The 17,355-nt window shown below is 41.5% G+C and overlaps 1 protein-coding gene across 1 annotated transcript; it reads left to right on the top strand.

Annotated features, from left to right (window-relative positions):
• Positions 1–19: 19 nt before the first annotated feature.
• Positions 20–16,665, top strand: cenpj (centromere protein J). The gene is made up of 19 exons (XM_063497375.1): positions 20–103; positions 553–977; positions 1,936–2,062; positions 2,181–2,393; positions 2,978–3,122; positions 3,215–3,320; positions 3,529–4,272; positions 4,625–5,453; positions 5,694–5,826; positions 6,046–6,211; positions 7,540–7,671; positions 7,806–7,928; positions 8,180–8,279; positions 9,142–9,284; positions 9,543–9,632; positions 9,938–10,078; positions 14,252–14,336; positions 15,165–15,285; positions 15,713–16,665. Exons 2-19 carry the CDS (start codon positions 594–596, stop codon positions 15,903–15,905), a joined length of 3,975 nt encoding a protein of 1,324 aa, XP_063353445.1. The 5' UTR covers positions 20–103; positions 553–593; the 3' UTR covers positions 15,906–16,665.
• Positions 16,666–17,355: the final 690 nt, after the last annotated feature.

Genomic DNA, 17,355 nt, shown 5'->3' with positions numbered 1-17,355 from the left:
GGGCTTTGTTTTGATATGGCGGCAGGCTTCGAATTTTTTGTTTGTTGCCTTTGTATAACGCCCGATTTCATCACAGTAAACCTGCTTTTCTCCTGAGTAACAGGTAATGTCGATGTGTTTTGCGATGCTTGTTAATGTTGTAGTGTCGTCACTACGGTGTAACATCCGGTAAAAGTTTTTATGAAATAAATAAAATGCAGCCTGCTAATAACGGGAGAGTGTGGACGAGGAAGCCAAGCCTTTTAAATAAAGCGACATTTGACAAAAATTAAAAGAGCACTTCCACATTCCACGTGAGCGACATGTCATAAATGCCACCATTCTCTCCTATGTTTTTTTAATAGACAGTGTTGAGATTATTGTTCGTAACCAAATATCTGGAACTGACTATACGGCTTCTATGTAGCAACCAGAACGGAAACCAATGTCTTTTCTATATATAACGTCTCTATGTATAGTTTTATTGGACCTGGGCGTCAGCTATAGGGTGTTGGACGGTGTTTATTCGTGGCGTGATTAACCCTTAACCTGTCACCATAATCTTTCGCTTAGATCCCGGATTAGAATATCCTGCCTGCGACATCGCGGCCATCATGTCATCTCCAGCTGGCCTTCAGTACTCCCAGGCAGACTTCTTGGCCCGTTGGATGCCAAGTAGCACCAGAGCCGGAGTGATCCTCAGTCCCTCTCCGGATTTGGCTGGACCCTTGCGGCACACCTCTGCCGTGGGATCTTCGCCCATGTTGCCAGACGATTCCTTCGCTTCCGACTTTGCCCCGTTGCCCGCTTCTACAGACAGCAGCTGCCTCGGTGTGGATGCATTTAGACGGGCAGCAGGAGGAGAGATGACTGAGTCTGACAGGCCGGTGAACGGTGTAAACTCTGTCCCAACGAGAATTGCAGATGGACAGCTGGACACTTTGGACGAGATGGCAAGCAAATCACAGGATCTGCCCCTTATGATGAAGCTTGAACAGGTACGGACATTAATGCTTTTCAGAAGCTGTTTTCTCCTGTAACTTGAGACAATCAAGTTGTTAAAAGTAGAAAATTTGGCATATGTGACTAGCCCTGCTGCTGTGCATCTGAGGAGATGGACTTTCAATACCTAACATAAATGACACAGATACTGGGAGGATCTTTAGTTTTACTCGTTTATAGATACAGGGGTGAGACAAAGCAGAAAAAAATGAACCTGTAATTTATTTATTAATAATGTAAGAACATTTGGACACTTTAATCCCACAGATTTCCTAATATATGCAAATTTTGGGCCCTGCGTGGACTTCATTGTTGATTACATCACTGCTTCCTGTATACTTAATGCACCTCCATCACACACACTCCTTTACGTTTCTCTGCTATTAATAGAATTTTCCCTAAGGCAATTATGTTGGCTGGGACACAGATGCAATTAAACACTTAGACTATATGTCAACTGGCAGTATGTCTATTGTGTATGTGTAATGTGGATTGACACTGAGTTGAAACTAGTGGTACTCAGAAACATCTATGTTAAATGTAGCTTAAACCATCTGAAAAACATAGTGGGAGCTATATTTATACCATATATCGTGGCGATCATGGCTCAAGAGTTGGCAGTTCATCTTGTGTTGCCAGTTCGAGCCCCGGCTCCGACAGTCTCGGTCGTTGTGTCCTTGGGCAAGACACTTCACCCGTTGCCTACTGGTGGTGGTCAGAGGGCCCGGTGGCACCAGTGTCCGGCAGCCTCACCTCTGTCAGTGCGCCCCAGGCAGCTGTGGCTACAATGTAGCTTGCCATCACCAGTGTGTGAATGGGTGGATGACTGAATGTAGTGTAAAGCGCTTTGGGGTCCATAGGGACTAAGTAAAGCGCTATACAAATACGGGCCATTTACCATATATATTAGATATACCATATCTAATTAGAATTGAATGTAATATGTGTGTGCAGTTAAAGAAATGGCAGCAGCACATGCAGGAGCAGCTAAAAGCTCATCAGCTGGAGGAGCTGCTTCATCTCCAGGAAGAGCAGCAGAAGCTACTGGGAACTCTGAATGGATCCGAGCACTGCACAGGAGGTCAGAGAGTGAAATTACATGAACAACTGCAAAGTGATCATTTTGAGTTCAAAATGAATGTGGTGTGTATGTATTTATCCTGCTTCATAAACTGAAGTGATGATAACCCATCTTACAGAGAGTTCAGAAATGTCCAGACCAGAGTGGGTTGAGGACACGCTCCACAGGTCATGTTACACACAGTGCTCATACAGTCCTGATACAAATCACCGTAGAGTCCCACAGGGCTCTACGATTGGCCGTCAACCAGAACAGCAACTTTCACTAGCTGTCAGACACGAGCAGCTACCCAAAGGTCAAGCACCTGAGGAGGGTGACGATGAGGAAGAGGGTAAGATATATTTATTTTAAATGTAAGTTTCAAATGTAAGGCCCAGGGGCCAGAATCGACCGACCCAAGACTCCAAACCGACCCACTGCACAGTTTCACGTGTGTGAAATGTGAAGGAGTATATAGATTTGAAACATTTCACTGTATTCTCATAGGTTTTGCAGCTTTTCCTATTTATAAAGACCCCTTCCATGTCCATTCATACTACACAAAAGTCAGTAACTAATAGATAAACAATTAAATGACACTATCTACCATAGAAATGTGTTTTGTTTTGGGTTTTTTTTGCAGGTAGTCCACAGTAAAGAATAAAATTGACATGATATTTTATTATTACAGGACAGTCTGGGCTATAAATTTCCAAAACATTTTCTCTAATTTTACATATCTGTCATATAGTTTCACTCTTCCAGTTTACTTAAGATCAAAGCGGGCTGTATGTCTCCTACGATGTTAAACAAGTTTGACATCCCTGGTTTGCACAGTTTCTTGGTATTTGTGTTTTCTATAGAACAGCCAGATCTGCACTGTCTTTCATCACATGGTTCACATGTTTTCAGTGGTTAACCGTTTTGTTTTTTTAGGCTCACTGGACTCCAGAGAGGATGAGGACGAGCACAGTGTCAATGCGAGCCATTTTTCTGAGGAAGATGATGTGTTAATGCAACACAATGCTGTGGCAAGGACTGAAGATGACAGCAGAACAGAAGACAAAGTCTTTCACGACAGGTAAATAGTACATAGTCTTGTATTTATGTAGTATTAACATCAGACTGTCTCGACAGATCAGTGTTTGAGTGTGGTTTTGTTTGCCTCCTCAGACCTATAAGGCCAGGTATTGGGGGTCAAAAGCAGACATTTGAAGAGCTGCTCGAAGAGCAGCTGAACCTGGAGGAGCAGAGGCTAAAGTCTGCCCAGCAACAACAGGTTAGAGGATGTGTCAAGTGCTGAAAAGTATCAATAATGAACCATTCATTTGTGTTTTGCATTCAGCAAGTGACAACCTGATATAGGAATGTAATTCCTGCACAAATGGAGCCTGTCTGTATTTTGCAATAAAATACTCTATTTAACTGGAAAAAATAAAAAATTCCAATTTACATTGAATTTAAATCTTGTCCTATTCCTTGAACAGAGTCAAGATGGAGCCAACGCTGCGCAAGCCCTCCCTAAGAGAGCCTTCTTGAAGCGAGGAGAGGGCCTTTCGAGATTTACAAATAATCGGAAAGCTATGTTACAAAAAACGGATGTAAAGAAGGACTCCAGACCACCACCACCTCAAGCCAGAGTAATCTCTCGCAGCAACTCGGAGCCCGCATATATTCAGAAAGGAGCCACAAACAGTGCCCCACGGCTTCCTGTCCAGCGTAAAACTGCTACACTCAACAAGGAGAACCGGTTGAAGGGACTCGGTTCACCACCTCACGATACGCGAGCAGTGACTAAAGTAGCACGGACAAAGGTTTTAGGTAGTCATCAGAGACAGAACACAGCAGGACCAGAGTCTGTCCAAACTGATTCAGGTGGCAGACCAGCCAAACATCAGCTGGGGAAAGTTCTGTCGGTTCAGGCCGTGAAAGCCCCTTGTCTCAACATTCAGCCATGTCCTACAACCAAACAGGGCGGGAAGTTAGGACAGGCAGGGACGGCTGAAAATGAAAAAAGCTATAGTTTAAAAGTGGAATTAGCAGAAGCAGGAGGGGGGTCTAAAGGAGGAGACCCAGTTACACAGGATTCCTTCGAGTTGTCTTTTCAGAAGAAGCTCCAGCGATGGGAGTGTGACCGACAGCTGGAGAGCATGGAGCTGGGAGAGTTTGAGCTGCTGGAGCAAGCGGCTGAAGAGCTGTCCTTCTCATCTAACTCCTCCTTTGTCATGAAGGTGCTCTATTTAACTCACCAACTCATCACGCTTTAATTCAGCACTTCACATGCTGGAATGTTTGGATGCCTAGTGTTACAATTTTTTTGTCACAGTTTTTTGTGTTGATAGTGTCTCTGTTTCCTTGTTTATGTTGTTTCGGGTTGTTGGGATTCAGTATTTCTGCTGCCCTCAAGTGGTCAAAATCTGCTATTGCATTTCTAAAGAAATTACCAGATTGGGTTGCCTTTCTCCAGGACTTTACTGTTAGTCGTGTGTTATGTAGACATAAGCCCTCTCTCCCCAAAAAACATCAATCCATTCATCTCACTGTGAAATGTGAGATACCTAATACTCTGCTCATTGCTTGCAGGTTCTTCAGATGGATCAACAACGGCAGCTGCAGACTGTGAAGGGGCTCCACCAGCGACGCCTCTCTTCAACTCCAATTAAATCACCTCCTAAAGGTGCATTTCAGAGGTGCAATAGTGTTGGAAACACAGGTGGCTTAGCATGTGAAAGCAACTCTTTGAACTCAGAAGCATTTGTAAAGACAAGAAATGATATACTAGAGAACAAAGAGAGCATTAAGGAGACGCAGGACATTGAGAGAGAGGACAAACATGACATCTCTGACACGACACCCTGCAGCCGCTCTGAATGTGGAGACGACAAAGTGGTCAAAAGTTCTCTCTGCTTCCCTGCACCTATTAACCCACCATATGACAAGCGGTCGTATGAAGATGAGGATAGTTTCAGGGACTCATCTTCAGATGTGGCTGAAGAGGATGATGTAGAGAGTAAGAGTGTCCACAGCAATAGCGATGACTCCACTCTGATAGAGGGCAAAGACGGCGAGCAGGGGAGAGTCGTGTTTGATGATGACGACACATGGAACGACCTGGAGGACACTGCCATCGGCACAGCCGATGAAAGCAAAGAGCTTAGTCCGATTTCCAAGCCGACAGCCAGAGAAATTTCTCCCCCACAGAAAACTTTGTTGAGGAAAGTGGCTGTGAGCAAAGGTGTGGAGCTGGGGAAGGCCACAGGTATCGGTTCAGTTAGTCTGGAGCCTGATCATCCTCCTGCCTCCCAGCTCATGACAAAGTTATTCCCCTCCCTGAAGCCAAAAGCCCAGAATGCACCACTCCCTCTTCCTCCAGCTGCTTCTGTTGAGTCCAAAAAGCCAGAGGAGGACACAGGTTAGACAAATACTTTCTTTGTTTATTATTGCATTAGTAGAAATAATGTTGATTGAATGTTAATAAACTTATTACAGTACAAAATATCAGCAACTCGGATTTTGTGTTATAACCCTGCAGCTACATGAGTTCATGTGTTTATTAAATGAAAAATTGATAGTAAAGCCAGTTAAAAACCACACATTCCTCAGTGTGTGGTTTTATTATTTATCAGTTGTGTATGCATGTTGTTGCCCTCAGGCCAGCAGATCCAGTCGAGACAGCTCAGGGAGAGACTGGCTGAGCTGGAGATTGAGATTGAGAGATTTAGGAAGGAGAACGCTGTGCTCACCAAACTCAGACAGGAGAACGAGAAAAAACAGGAAACTCTCAGGTGATATGTTCTTCTTTGCATAAGCAATTCAGTAAGGAGTGTATGCAAGTGTAAAAACTTAATAAAAATATAAAGACACTGCATCTGGTATTTGGAAGTAACCTCTTCAGTGTTAAATCCAGCTCTCTGTTTTCTTTTGGGAGAAATATTTTCATAAAATGTGTCATTCCTCTCCTTCCTCGTGTAATGCACATTTGTACTTTGCTGTTTGTGTCGTAGGGCAGAGCGTTTGGAGTTTGAGCAGATGAAAGCAGAGGAGATGGCCAAGTTTGAGGAGTACAAGAAAGAGGAGACGAGGAAGCTGCAGAAGGAGCGCAAATTGTTTGAGAAGCATGTGTCAGCGGCCAGAGCTATTCCTGATAAGAAGGAACGAGAAGAGATCCAGGTGAGCGTAGACATGACGCGCAAAATAACCACATGAATATGTGCTCAATGTGTAAATAAGCAATACAGGAGTAATCAAAACATGACTGTGGAGTAGGGCTGCCACAAACGATTATTTTGATAGTCGACTAGTCACCGATTATTTTTGCGATTAGTCGACTAATCAGATCATGCATCCATTGAACGTAAAACGTACAGCTTATTGCACCAGCAGCATCTGCTCTTATATAACTATCATTAGCTTACAGCTTTAAGTGTTTAAGGTATGTGCTAACTAAAAATAAAAACAAGATGATAGTTTATTAAATTTAAATGAAATTTGCAGATTGTTTCGGTTAAGTTTAATAAACTCCTTGCTATCTAAAATATAACAGGACACTGGAGTAAATTCTCGAGCATCTCACACTTCTGATAATCAGTTGTCTGCTTGACGTTTATTCAGCTGTGTAAAAACTAACTTTAATCTCAGCCAAACCGATTTACTCAGGAACAAATAAAATACTGAAAAAAGCCAAACAATAACATTTTTAAGTTATCTAAGTGACTCATATATCATGTTTAACCTGAGTAGTGAAAGACAGCGGTGGGTTTGAAAACAATTTGCCAGGAGTCCGGTGTTCTCACGGGCTCTAGTGAGGCTTGCCCCCGGCTCGCTATCGAGCTAGTGGGTAACAGACGTCTCCGAAAACGTCGGAGCGCTTTTGAAAATGTGTGGTGTCTTGATAAACTGAGCAGATATTTGAAGTTTACACAGCTACATTCTCGCCTGAAAATATGTTAAACGTTTATTTTGTGACCCAGAAAGAATAATAAGATATTAAAACTAACTAGCTGCCGCCATTGTTGGAAACTGAGCAGGGCCGCGCTATGAATTCTGGGACACAGTTTCTTCTTCTTCTGGGTTTAACGGCAGCTGGCATCCTTGTACATGCAGTGCTGCCATCTTCGGTTTCATTCCGTTATTACACTCTTAAATCCTACTACTTATTCCTGCGTCTTTTGGGATCTTACAAAGCTTCAAACGATGCATCGACTATTAAATTAGTCGTCGACGATTTTGATAGTCGACGTAATCGTGACTAGTCGGCCAATCGTGGCAGCCCTACTGTGGAGCAATTAAATTCAAACATAATTAAATAAAGGATATCAAATCTTATTGTTTGGTGATGGTATTAATGCTAAAAAAAAATAAGGTTTTTGAGATGAATTATTGTGTTTGTGGCACATGTCCACAAAAACCTCAAATTAGAACAAATTTAATGGAAAAAAAAGGTTTCGAGAAGAAGATATTTATGTCTGCCTTTATTCTCCCTTTGCTTCTCGCATCAGGAGTTGAAGCAGCAGCTGAGCTCCCTGCAGGAGGAGCTGAAGAGAAGGGAGAGTCGCTGGTCCTCCACACAAAGCCGCCTGCGCCAACAGATTGACTCCCTCAGACAAGAGAACAGCTCACTGCGTGACGAGGTGCCTAACCCCCCCTAACGTTTTCTCTGGTTACACACGCGTAGCTTTAAAATGTAGCCTTAATCTGAATTGTAAAGAGTGGGTGAAGGCTGAAAACTGAACCCTGCGTCTTCCTGTTTGTCTTTGAATTGAAGATCCACGTGCTAGAGAAGCTCCGTCTGAGTGCCTGGAAGAAAAACCCTGTCACTGCTGAGAAGGAAAGTCCCAGAACATTTGAGAACAATACGCCATCTGTGACCAAAGGAGTTAAATTTGCTGTAAGCTCATTTATAAAGTCTGTTATTGTTATCTAAAAATTATGATCCCGTGTTCAAACCTGAAATAAATACCTTATATCAACACGCAGAGGAAAACATGGGAGAAGTTATAGTCCCACAACACTTCATTTTGTTTTTCACGATCATCAGTGCTTTGGCAGTCTTCAGAGCTTTAGCTGTGCAGGAACTCTAATTATTCTACTCATATTTCGACATTGCTGAGTAACTGCAAAATCACACTTTGTTTCCAGAGTCCTCTCGACTCCAGAGGGAGTGACAGCAGCCCTCCACATGTCAGCTCTGCTCCAGCCACTAGAGGGAACTCCAGAGACGGCAGTCAGGGTGCTGCAGGTACAGTCAAGAGTTTCCAGTCGATCTAAATCCTTTGTGACACATGGATGTTAGAATAAGAGGTTCTTGCTGACATGTAACTCCATATAACAAGATGCTTTGTTTTAACACTGAAAACTGGTTTCAAGCAGGCATTTTTTTGCAAACCTGACAAACAGTGCTTTGTTCACACTTACACCATTACTCTGTCCCAAAGGTTTCACTGTAATACTGCTATAAGCAGTATGTTGTCAGTTTAAGAAAAAGCTCTTTTGTGTCCTGGTGGCCACTGAATTGGAAGGTTTTTTTTTAATCTTTCAAAATATTTGTCCAAATAAGTGTCCAAAGCCATTTCAAGAAAAACTTTGGAAGCTGAGGTTGTCTGGCGAGAAGTCATCTTTAGCAACTCTGAGCCAAAAAAAAAAGACACCTCACCTTTTTTTCATCTTTCAGCTCAGCATAAGTAGTGTGGTTAACTCTATTAGCTTTTATAATGTCAGTTTGAGCTAGAGCAGGCCTAAAGACCCAGTGCACGTAGTAGCTGGTGGACATATTGGAGTATTTGGCATGTGTATATTGAGATATTTTATGTCTGTTTCAAGTTGAGACTAGAACAGGATTAATAGAGTGATTAGAACTAAATTTGCCAGGTGGACACAAACGGGACTCCAAATCATTGATGTTTGTGTCTGCTGGGTTTGTAAATAGCTAAGTTTCCCATATTAATAGATTTTAATCATCCAAAAAAGCCCGGGATTGGCTCAGAGTAAAAGTTTAGGAATTTTTAGAGTTTCTGTCAATGATCATCATTAATGATTCTCATAAACACCTTGAATAGTGTGAGTGGTCAAGTCTTTATTGTCCATATTTTTATTCTCTGCAGGAATAAAGAGCAGCCTGAGGAAGCCAGCAGGGCCAGGCTCCTCTTCCACCTCCGTATCCAGCAGGAAGACAGAGGAGAGGTCAGCACCTGCCAGCAGCCAGGAGAAACCACCAAACCAAGAACACTTACACAACTGCTCTCCAGTAAGAGGCATCATCAGTGTCATACAAACACTGCAGTGTTTCCTGTAAATGATGCAAAACACCTACTGACATCCAGATAGAAGAGGCAACATTTATGGCACAAATTTAAGATACATTTGAAAGGTCAGATGTTTATTAGTCTGATTCTGCATCAGGGACAGAACAATTAAAGTCTTGTTTAAAAAAACAAAACAAAACAAGCCTCTCTGTACGTGCTGCTCTGTCACAGACCTCATGTTTAAAATCTTCGTATTGCAGAACACTGATTCTCCGACAAATGAACTTGAGCTAAGTAAGGCTGAAGAGACCGAATCAACCAGGGAGGTTATCACACATCCTGATGGCAAGGTGAGAAAATAAGATGTACAATCATCCTGATATTAAATACTAATGTGAGCCACCAAACAAGAGATGTGCTGAAGAATTGATTTTGACTTCTAAAGAAGTGCCTCTGCTTTATAATCGTGGTAGCAGCAGTTACATACAGCTGAGTTTGGCCCTGTTTTCAACAGTGAGTTATTTAAACAGGAAGGTTGCACTACTAAGTGTGAGTAATTGAGTCATTGTGGAATAACCTCAAACTTACATTAGCATTAGCTTTTATTGTTGATATTCAGTAGAGGCTGTTGATGGAGCTGTCCTGATGTTTCCAGTTAGAGAAGGTTTTGGTCAGCGGTGATCGTCTCATAGTTTACCCCAACGGGACCAGGAAGGAGGTTTCAGCAGACGGACTGACGGTCAAGGTCATCTTCTTCAACGGAGATACTAAACAAGTCACGGCCGACCAAAGAGTGGTGAGATCCTTGCGTTGCTTTAAACTCATATTTTCAGTAAATACATGTACGCTGGTCTCCTGGACATGTGCTGTGTGTGAGGAGAAATGCTGGACTATTTCATCCTGCTTAAAGGCAGGATGTGAGGAAGGAGGGGAGGGGTGGCTTTGTCAGGCGTACACCACTCTCTTAGGGAGGGGGTGTCTAGCAGACTTATCTTATTCTGACGTATTGAGTAGAACAGCTGTTCAGAGGGAATCAACGTGAAGATATGAAAACATCTGACAGATTCAAAATTGAGAAATAAACGAGATCAGGACAAACAAAGTGATACAGGCAGACAGACCGGGGAGGCCTTTTGAATCAGTTAGCCTTCCTGAATCACAGAACCAGAGAAAGAGCTACACAGACACACTGCTGGATGTAAGAGTGCGATTAACACAGATGAGAGTCCTTCAAGGTCTAACTGGAGTATTGTCCTGTTTGCTGAGATCTGAATTCAATTCAATTCAATTTTATTTATATAGCGCCAAATCACAACAAAAGTCGCCTCAAGGCGCTTTATATTGTACAGTAGATAGCACAATATTAAATACAGAGAAAAACCCAACAAACATATCATATGACCCCCTATGAGCAAGAACTTTGGCGACAGTGGGAAGGAAAAACTCCCTTTTAACAGGAAGAAACCTCCGGCAGAACCAGGCTCAGGGAGGGGCGGCCATCTGCTGCGACCGGTTGGGGTGAAAGAAGGAAAACAGGATAAAGACATGCTGTGGAAGAGAGACAGAGATTAATAACAGATATGATTCGATGCAGAGAGGTCTATTAACACATAGTGAGTGAGAAGGTGACTGGAAAGGAAAAACTCGATGCATCATGGGAATCCCCGGCAGCCTACATCTATTGCAGCATAACTAAGGGAGGATTCAGGGTCACCTGGTCCAGCCCTAACTATATGCTTTAGCAAAAATGAAAGTTTTAAGCCTAATCTTGAAAGTAGAGATAGTGTCTGTCTCCCGAATCCAAACTGGAAGCTGGTTCCACAGAAGAGGGGCCTGAAAACTGAAGGCTCTCCCTCCCATTCTACTTTTAAATACCCTAGGGACAACAAGTAGGCCTGCAGAGCGAGAGCGAAGTGCTCTAATAGGGTGATATGGTACTACAAGGTCATTAAGATAAGATGGGGCCTGATTATTTAAGACCTTGTAAGTGAGGAGCAGGATTTTGAATTCAATTCTGGATTTAACAGGAAGCCAATGAAGGGAAGCCAAAACAGGAGAAATATGCTCTCTCTTTCTAGTCCCTGTCAGTACTCTTGCTGCAGCATTTTGGATTAGCTGAAGACTTTTCAGCGAGTTTTTAGGACATCCTGATAATAAAGAATTACAGTAGTCCAGCCTGGAAGTAATGAAGGCATGAACTAGTTTTTCAGCATCACTCTGAGACAGGATATTTCTAATTTTAGAGATGTTGCACAAATGGAAGAAAGCAGTCTTACATATTTGTTTAATATGTGCCTTGAAGGACATGTCCTGGTCAAAAATGACTCCAAGGTTCCTCACAGCATTACTGGAGGCCAAGGTAATGCCATCCAGAGTAAGAATCTGGTTAGATACCATATTTCTAAGATTTTCAGGGCCGAGTACAATAACCTCAGTTTTATCTGAATTAAGAAGCAGAAAGTTAGCGGCCATCCAGGTCTTTATGTCTTTAAGACATTCCTGCAGTTTAACTAATTGGTGTGTGTTACCTGGCTTCATGGATAGATAGAGCTGCGTATCATCTGCATAGCAGTGAAAATTTATGCTATGTCTTCTAATGATGCTGCCTAGGGGAAGCATGTATAATGTAAATAGAATTGGTCCTAGCACTGAACCCTGAGGAACGCCATAATAGACCTTAGTGTGTGAAGAGGACTCTTCATTTACTTGAACAAATTGGAGTCTATTAGATAGATATGATACAAACCACTGCAGCGCAGTACCTGTAATACCTACAGCATGTTCCAATCGCTCTAATAGGATATTATGATCAACAGTATCGAACGCTGCACTAAGGTCTAGCAGGACAAGCACAGAGATGAGTCCACTGTCAGAGGCCATAAGAAGATCATTTGTAACCTTCACTAAAGCTGTTTCTGTGCTGTGATGAGCTCTGAAACCTGACTGAAACTCTTCAAATAAGCCATTCCTCTGCAGATGATCTGTTAGCTGTTTGACAACTACTCTTTCAAGGATTTTTGATATGAAAGGAAGGTTGGAGATTGGCCTATAATTAGCTAAGACAGCTGGGTCTAGAGATTGCTTTTTAAGTAAGGGTTTAACTACAGCCACCTTGAAGGCCTGTGGTACATAGCCAATTATTAGAGATAGGTTGATTATATTTAAGATTGAAGAATTAATTAATGGCAGGACTTCTTTAAGCAGTGTTGTAGGAATGGGGTCTAAAAGACACGTTGAAGGTTTGGAGGAATTAATTATTGAAGTTAACTCAGAAAGATCGATTGGAGAAAAAGAGTCTAACTTAACATCAATGGTACTAAAAGTAGCTGTAGATAATATTACATCTGTGGGATGATTATTGGTAATTTTTTCTCTAATGATAAAAATTTTATTTCTGAAGAAGTTCATGAAGTCATTACTAGTTAACGTTAAAGGGATTGTTGGCTCAGTAGAGCTCTGACTTTTTGTCAGCCTGGCTACAGTGCTGAAGAGAAACCTGGGGTTGTTCTTATTTTCTTCAATCAGTGACGAATAGTAAGATGTTCTGGCTTTGCGGAGGGCTTTCTTATAAAGCAGCAAACTATTTCTCCAGGCTAAATGATGATCCTCTAAATTTGTGACACGCCATTTCCTCTCCAGCTTACGAGTTATCTGCTTTAGGCTACGTGTTTGAGAATTATACCACGGAGTCAGGGACTTCGGATTTGAGGCCTTAGTTTTCACTGGAGCTACAGTATCCAGAGTCATGCGTAGTGAGGAGGTAAAATTATTAACAAGATAATCGACCTCTGTTGGAGTAGCGTTCAGGTAGCTGCTCTGCTCTATGTTGGTACAGGGCATTGAAGATGATAACAGTGGGTGGATTATATTCTTAAACTTAGTTACAGCACTTTCAGAAAGACATCTACTTTGATAAAGTCTACTCTCCATTGCTGTGTAATCAATCATTGTAAATGTTATCAGGAAATGATCAGACAGCAGAGGGTTTTCAGGAAACACTGTTAAATGTTCAGTTTCTGTGCCATATGTTAAAACAAGATCTAGAGTGTGATTAAAGTGGTGGGTGGGTTCTTTTACATTTTGAGAGAAGCCAATTGAGTCTAATAACAGATTAAATGCAATGTTGAGGCTGTCATTTTTAGCATCTACATGGATGTTAAAATCACCCACAATAATTATTTTATCAGAGCTGAGCACTAAATCAGATAAAAAGTCTGAGAAATCAGAGAGAAACTCTGTGTAAGGCCCAGGTGGACGATAGATGATAACAAGTAAGACTGGTTTCTGAGTTTTACAGCTGGGTTGGACAAGGCTAAGCATCAGGCTTTCAAATGAATTAAAAGTCTGTCTTGGTCTTTCGTTAATTAATAGACTGGTGTGAAAAATTGCTGCCACACCGCCCCCTCGGCCTGTGCTTCGAGGTTTCTGGTAGTTAGAATGACTCGGGGGTGTTGATTCATTTAAACTAACATAATCATCCTGCTGCAACCAGGTTTCTGTAAGGCAGAGTAAATCGATTTGTTGGTCAATTATTAAGTCGTGTACTAACAGAGACTTGGAGGAGAGAGACCTAATATTTAATAATCCACATTTCACTGTTTTACTCTTTGGTTCAGATGTGGATTCTGTATTGTTCATTCTTTTAATGAATGCAGTCACAAATCAGGTTAAACAAGAAATGATTCAGGAAATGTTTACTTTTAAATAAAAAAATTCAGAGATAATTCATAGGATCTGAATTAACACTTAAAGGAAAACTTTTCAGGGCTTTTTTAGTATTTTAAAAGTGAGGAGGAATGTGGACAGTTCATTACAGGACAAAAAAATCTAATTAAACTTTTACAACTAAACGTCCACGAAGGGCATGAAAGCAATATACTCTGTATGACTTGATGTAAAAAGTACCTTTGCATGGTTCTTTTCTTTATCTTACCTGTTAATAACTAACGGTGCTGTCCCTTGTGCTCAGGTCTACTACTATGCTGAAACCCAGACAACACACATCACCTACCCAGATGGCATGGAGGTGCTGCACTTCGCCAACAATCAAACAGGTGAGAGCAGATGATGAAGCAGTGAAATTACCAGGAGACAAAAGCTGCTGGGCTTTTGGCATTAGTGAGGTAATATTCCCATCTCATCTGAGTGCAGAGTAATTCTAAAATGATATAACAGGAGTGATAAACAAGATCTGCGTCAGAAATCAGTTGGGTGGGCAACTCCAGGCCTCAAGAGCCGGTGTCCTGCAGGTTTAAGATATAACCCTGGGTCAACACACCTGAATCCAATGATTAGTTCATTACCAGGCCTCTGGAGAACTTCAAGACATGTTGAGGAGGTCATTTAGCCATTTAGATCAGCTGTGTTGGATCAAGGACACATCTAAAACCTGCAGGACACCGGCCCTTGAGGCCTGGAGTTCCCCACACCTGGTTTACTGCATCATGAGTTCTCCAAAGTAGCAATCTTGAAATGCACTGTTGGAAGCAAATTGGCTTTTCTGTCCCATCAAAAAAAAAAAAAATTGTTAGTACTACAGTACGAGAAAGTGCTTAAGTACTGCAATTAAAATATGAGGCCATTTTAGAGTAATTCATCATAACAGCTCTTTAATATATTAAAGACTGATTATTTTTATTAATTGGTCTATAAATTTACAGGAAAACATGCCGTGGGTTCTTAAAGGTTTTCCAATTCAAAAGTCAGATATTCGCTTTACTGTAAGAAGAAGGATAAAATAAAATAATTTTAACACAACAGTACTTAAAGTAAAAGTCCACGAGGTAAGTGTAGGAAAGGAATTTCCTTTCTCATGCTTGTCTTGTGGACTTTGGACATGTGTACTAACTCATATTCTACATCAATTTTTATTCCTGCTTCAGAAAAGCATTTTCCCGACGGCCGTAAGGAAATCACCTTCCCAGACCAGACAGTAAAGAACCTTTTCCCTGATGGCAGGGAGGAGAGCGTACTGACAGACGGGACCATCATCCAGGTTAACTCGTAAGTCGACCTTATATTTACCTTTAATCAATTTCCCTTACTACCTTTATAACAAAATGTATTTTTTTGCACGATATCCCTTACCGGACATGTACTCATAACTTAATTTTTGTAGGACTTCCGTACCCCTTTCCACTTCTGCACTGGGCCCCACGAGTGATATATTTAAAATGACAAGGAAAAAAAAACAACAAAAAAAAAACAGCTAGCAGAAAATAAGACTCATTTTTCCATCATATGGGAAAGTCAGATACTGTGAATGTTGGAGAATAGCAAATACTTCATAAAAGAGTGATGATAACAGGTGGTGCTACAATTTTCAGTCTATTATGTGTCAATAGATCAAACAACTGACTAATGGTTAAAGAAATTGAGTATTACCACCACTCAAGACTAACTGGGCATGTATACATGCTGTTTCTCTCAGGGACGGCACCAAAGAGATCCTTTTTAACACAGGCCAGAAGGAGATCCACACAGCAGAGTACAAGAGGCGAGAGTATCCAGATGGCACAGTGAAGACCGTCTACGCAGATGGGAGGCAAGAAACCCGCTACCCCACCGGGCGGCTCAGGATCAAAGACAAAGATGGAAACGTCATCCTGGATACCAAGGTGTAGAAAGGTGGTGAATCTCAGTGACTGTGAAACTTGAAGCATTTTTATTATTGCAGCTATTGTTCAAACTGTGAAAAAATCCAGGACATCAGAGAAGGATGTCTGGAGAATTTGGTGCTCTGTCTTTATTTATTTTCTTCACATGTGATAACAGATACAGGTGAGCTTTGGACATTTTGTTTTAACGATGTGACATAATCAACAGTTCAACCTGCTTTGATATTCTTGAGTTGACACTCCTTGCTTCTGAGATTCACAAATCAGCTTGTTGTTGTTTTTAAATACTTCTGTCTATATGTAGCAAATAGAGTGATGTGACACACTTTTGTGCCAGTGGTTTTACGCCCACCCACTAAAGCACAACTGGCAGTGGCACAGGCTCAACAAGCACTACCCATGGGTGTAAAAATGAAAAACAGACCAATAAATAAATGCCGGTTTAACACACTGAGTAGACTTGGCGTTGTAGAGGAGACAAAAGGAATGCAACACAATACACCTCAAAGTCTTAGACTCACAATGATTCTTAACAGGACCTTCTTTTGCACAAAAATCTGGGATACTTTTTAATAATTCAGCGAGTCCAACAATGTTTTGACTTAACCCTCTGGGTTTGTTCAAAGTCACCACCCAGTCAGCTTGTTCATGGCCAAAAGTGTCCACCAACAGATTAGGTCTGTAATTTTTATTATTTTTATGGGGGTTTTTTTGCAATTTTTTCTGCATAAAGTTTTGAACTAACATCAGTTCTTTCCATAAATATAAAATAGTCATTACTTTTTACATTTTTAACCCTTTAAACACCAGTTTGTTTGTACAATGCACTTGTTGGAAGACAACCTCAAAACTCATAATTTCATATATTCGCAGTGCTACTGGAATTTCTTGTATTATTAATAGTAGAGTCTGGGAAATGTAATTGATTTACATTAACATTGATTATCATGGATTGTGCTCAAAAGACACACATTCCTCCGATTCTATGTGGGATATCGCTGTGGTAGTTTTGGTGAAGCCACAGACGAACAACAAAATCTTCTTCTGTTGCAACTGGAGGAGCCGGGGAGGTAGCTCTGGGTTGTTTCCCCTGTGCCAGTTTTCATCTGAGGAGTTCCTCTGCCAAGGTGACCGTAGTAAAGACGTTGTCCTTGGAGCTCCTCTGTCAGTTGGAGTCTGAACCCCTTTCCCTTTTTTACTTCCTGAGAACTTCCAGTGTTGTCATCCAACATGCTACGTATTGCTTTATTCTGGTGCAGGCTCACATCTCCACTTCATCTATAATCCTCCAATCTTCACACCTTCACCTCCCGTGCAGGTTTGTAAGGGTGCACAGCAGGTAAAAGGATCCCCTTTTGTTATAAAATAGTCAAAAATACATCTCAGGCTGCTAATGCAGGGAACTGCATAGAGGGTGAGCCCTGGTTTGACACCAGTGGGCACTGGATTGTAAAGC

Source organism: Pelmatolapia mariae, linkage group LG16_19, assembly GCF_036321145.2.
Source record: "Pelmatolapia mariae isolate MD_Pm_ZW linkage group LG16_19, Pm_UMD_F_2, whole genome shotgun sequence".
NCBI classification, from domain to species: domain Eukaryota; kingdom Metazoa; phylum Chordata; class Actinopteri; order Cichliformes; family Cichlidae; genus Pelmatolapia; species Pelmatolapia mariae.
Note: the sequence above shows the minus strand (reverse complement) of the source record. Positions and strands in the feature narration are given on the sequence as shown.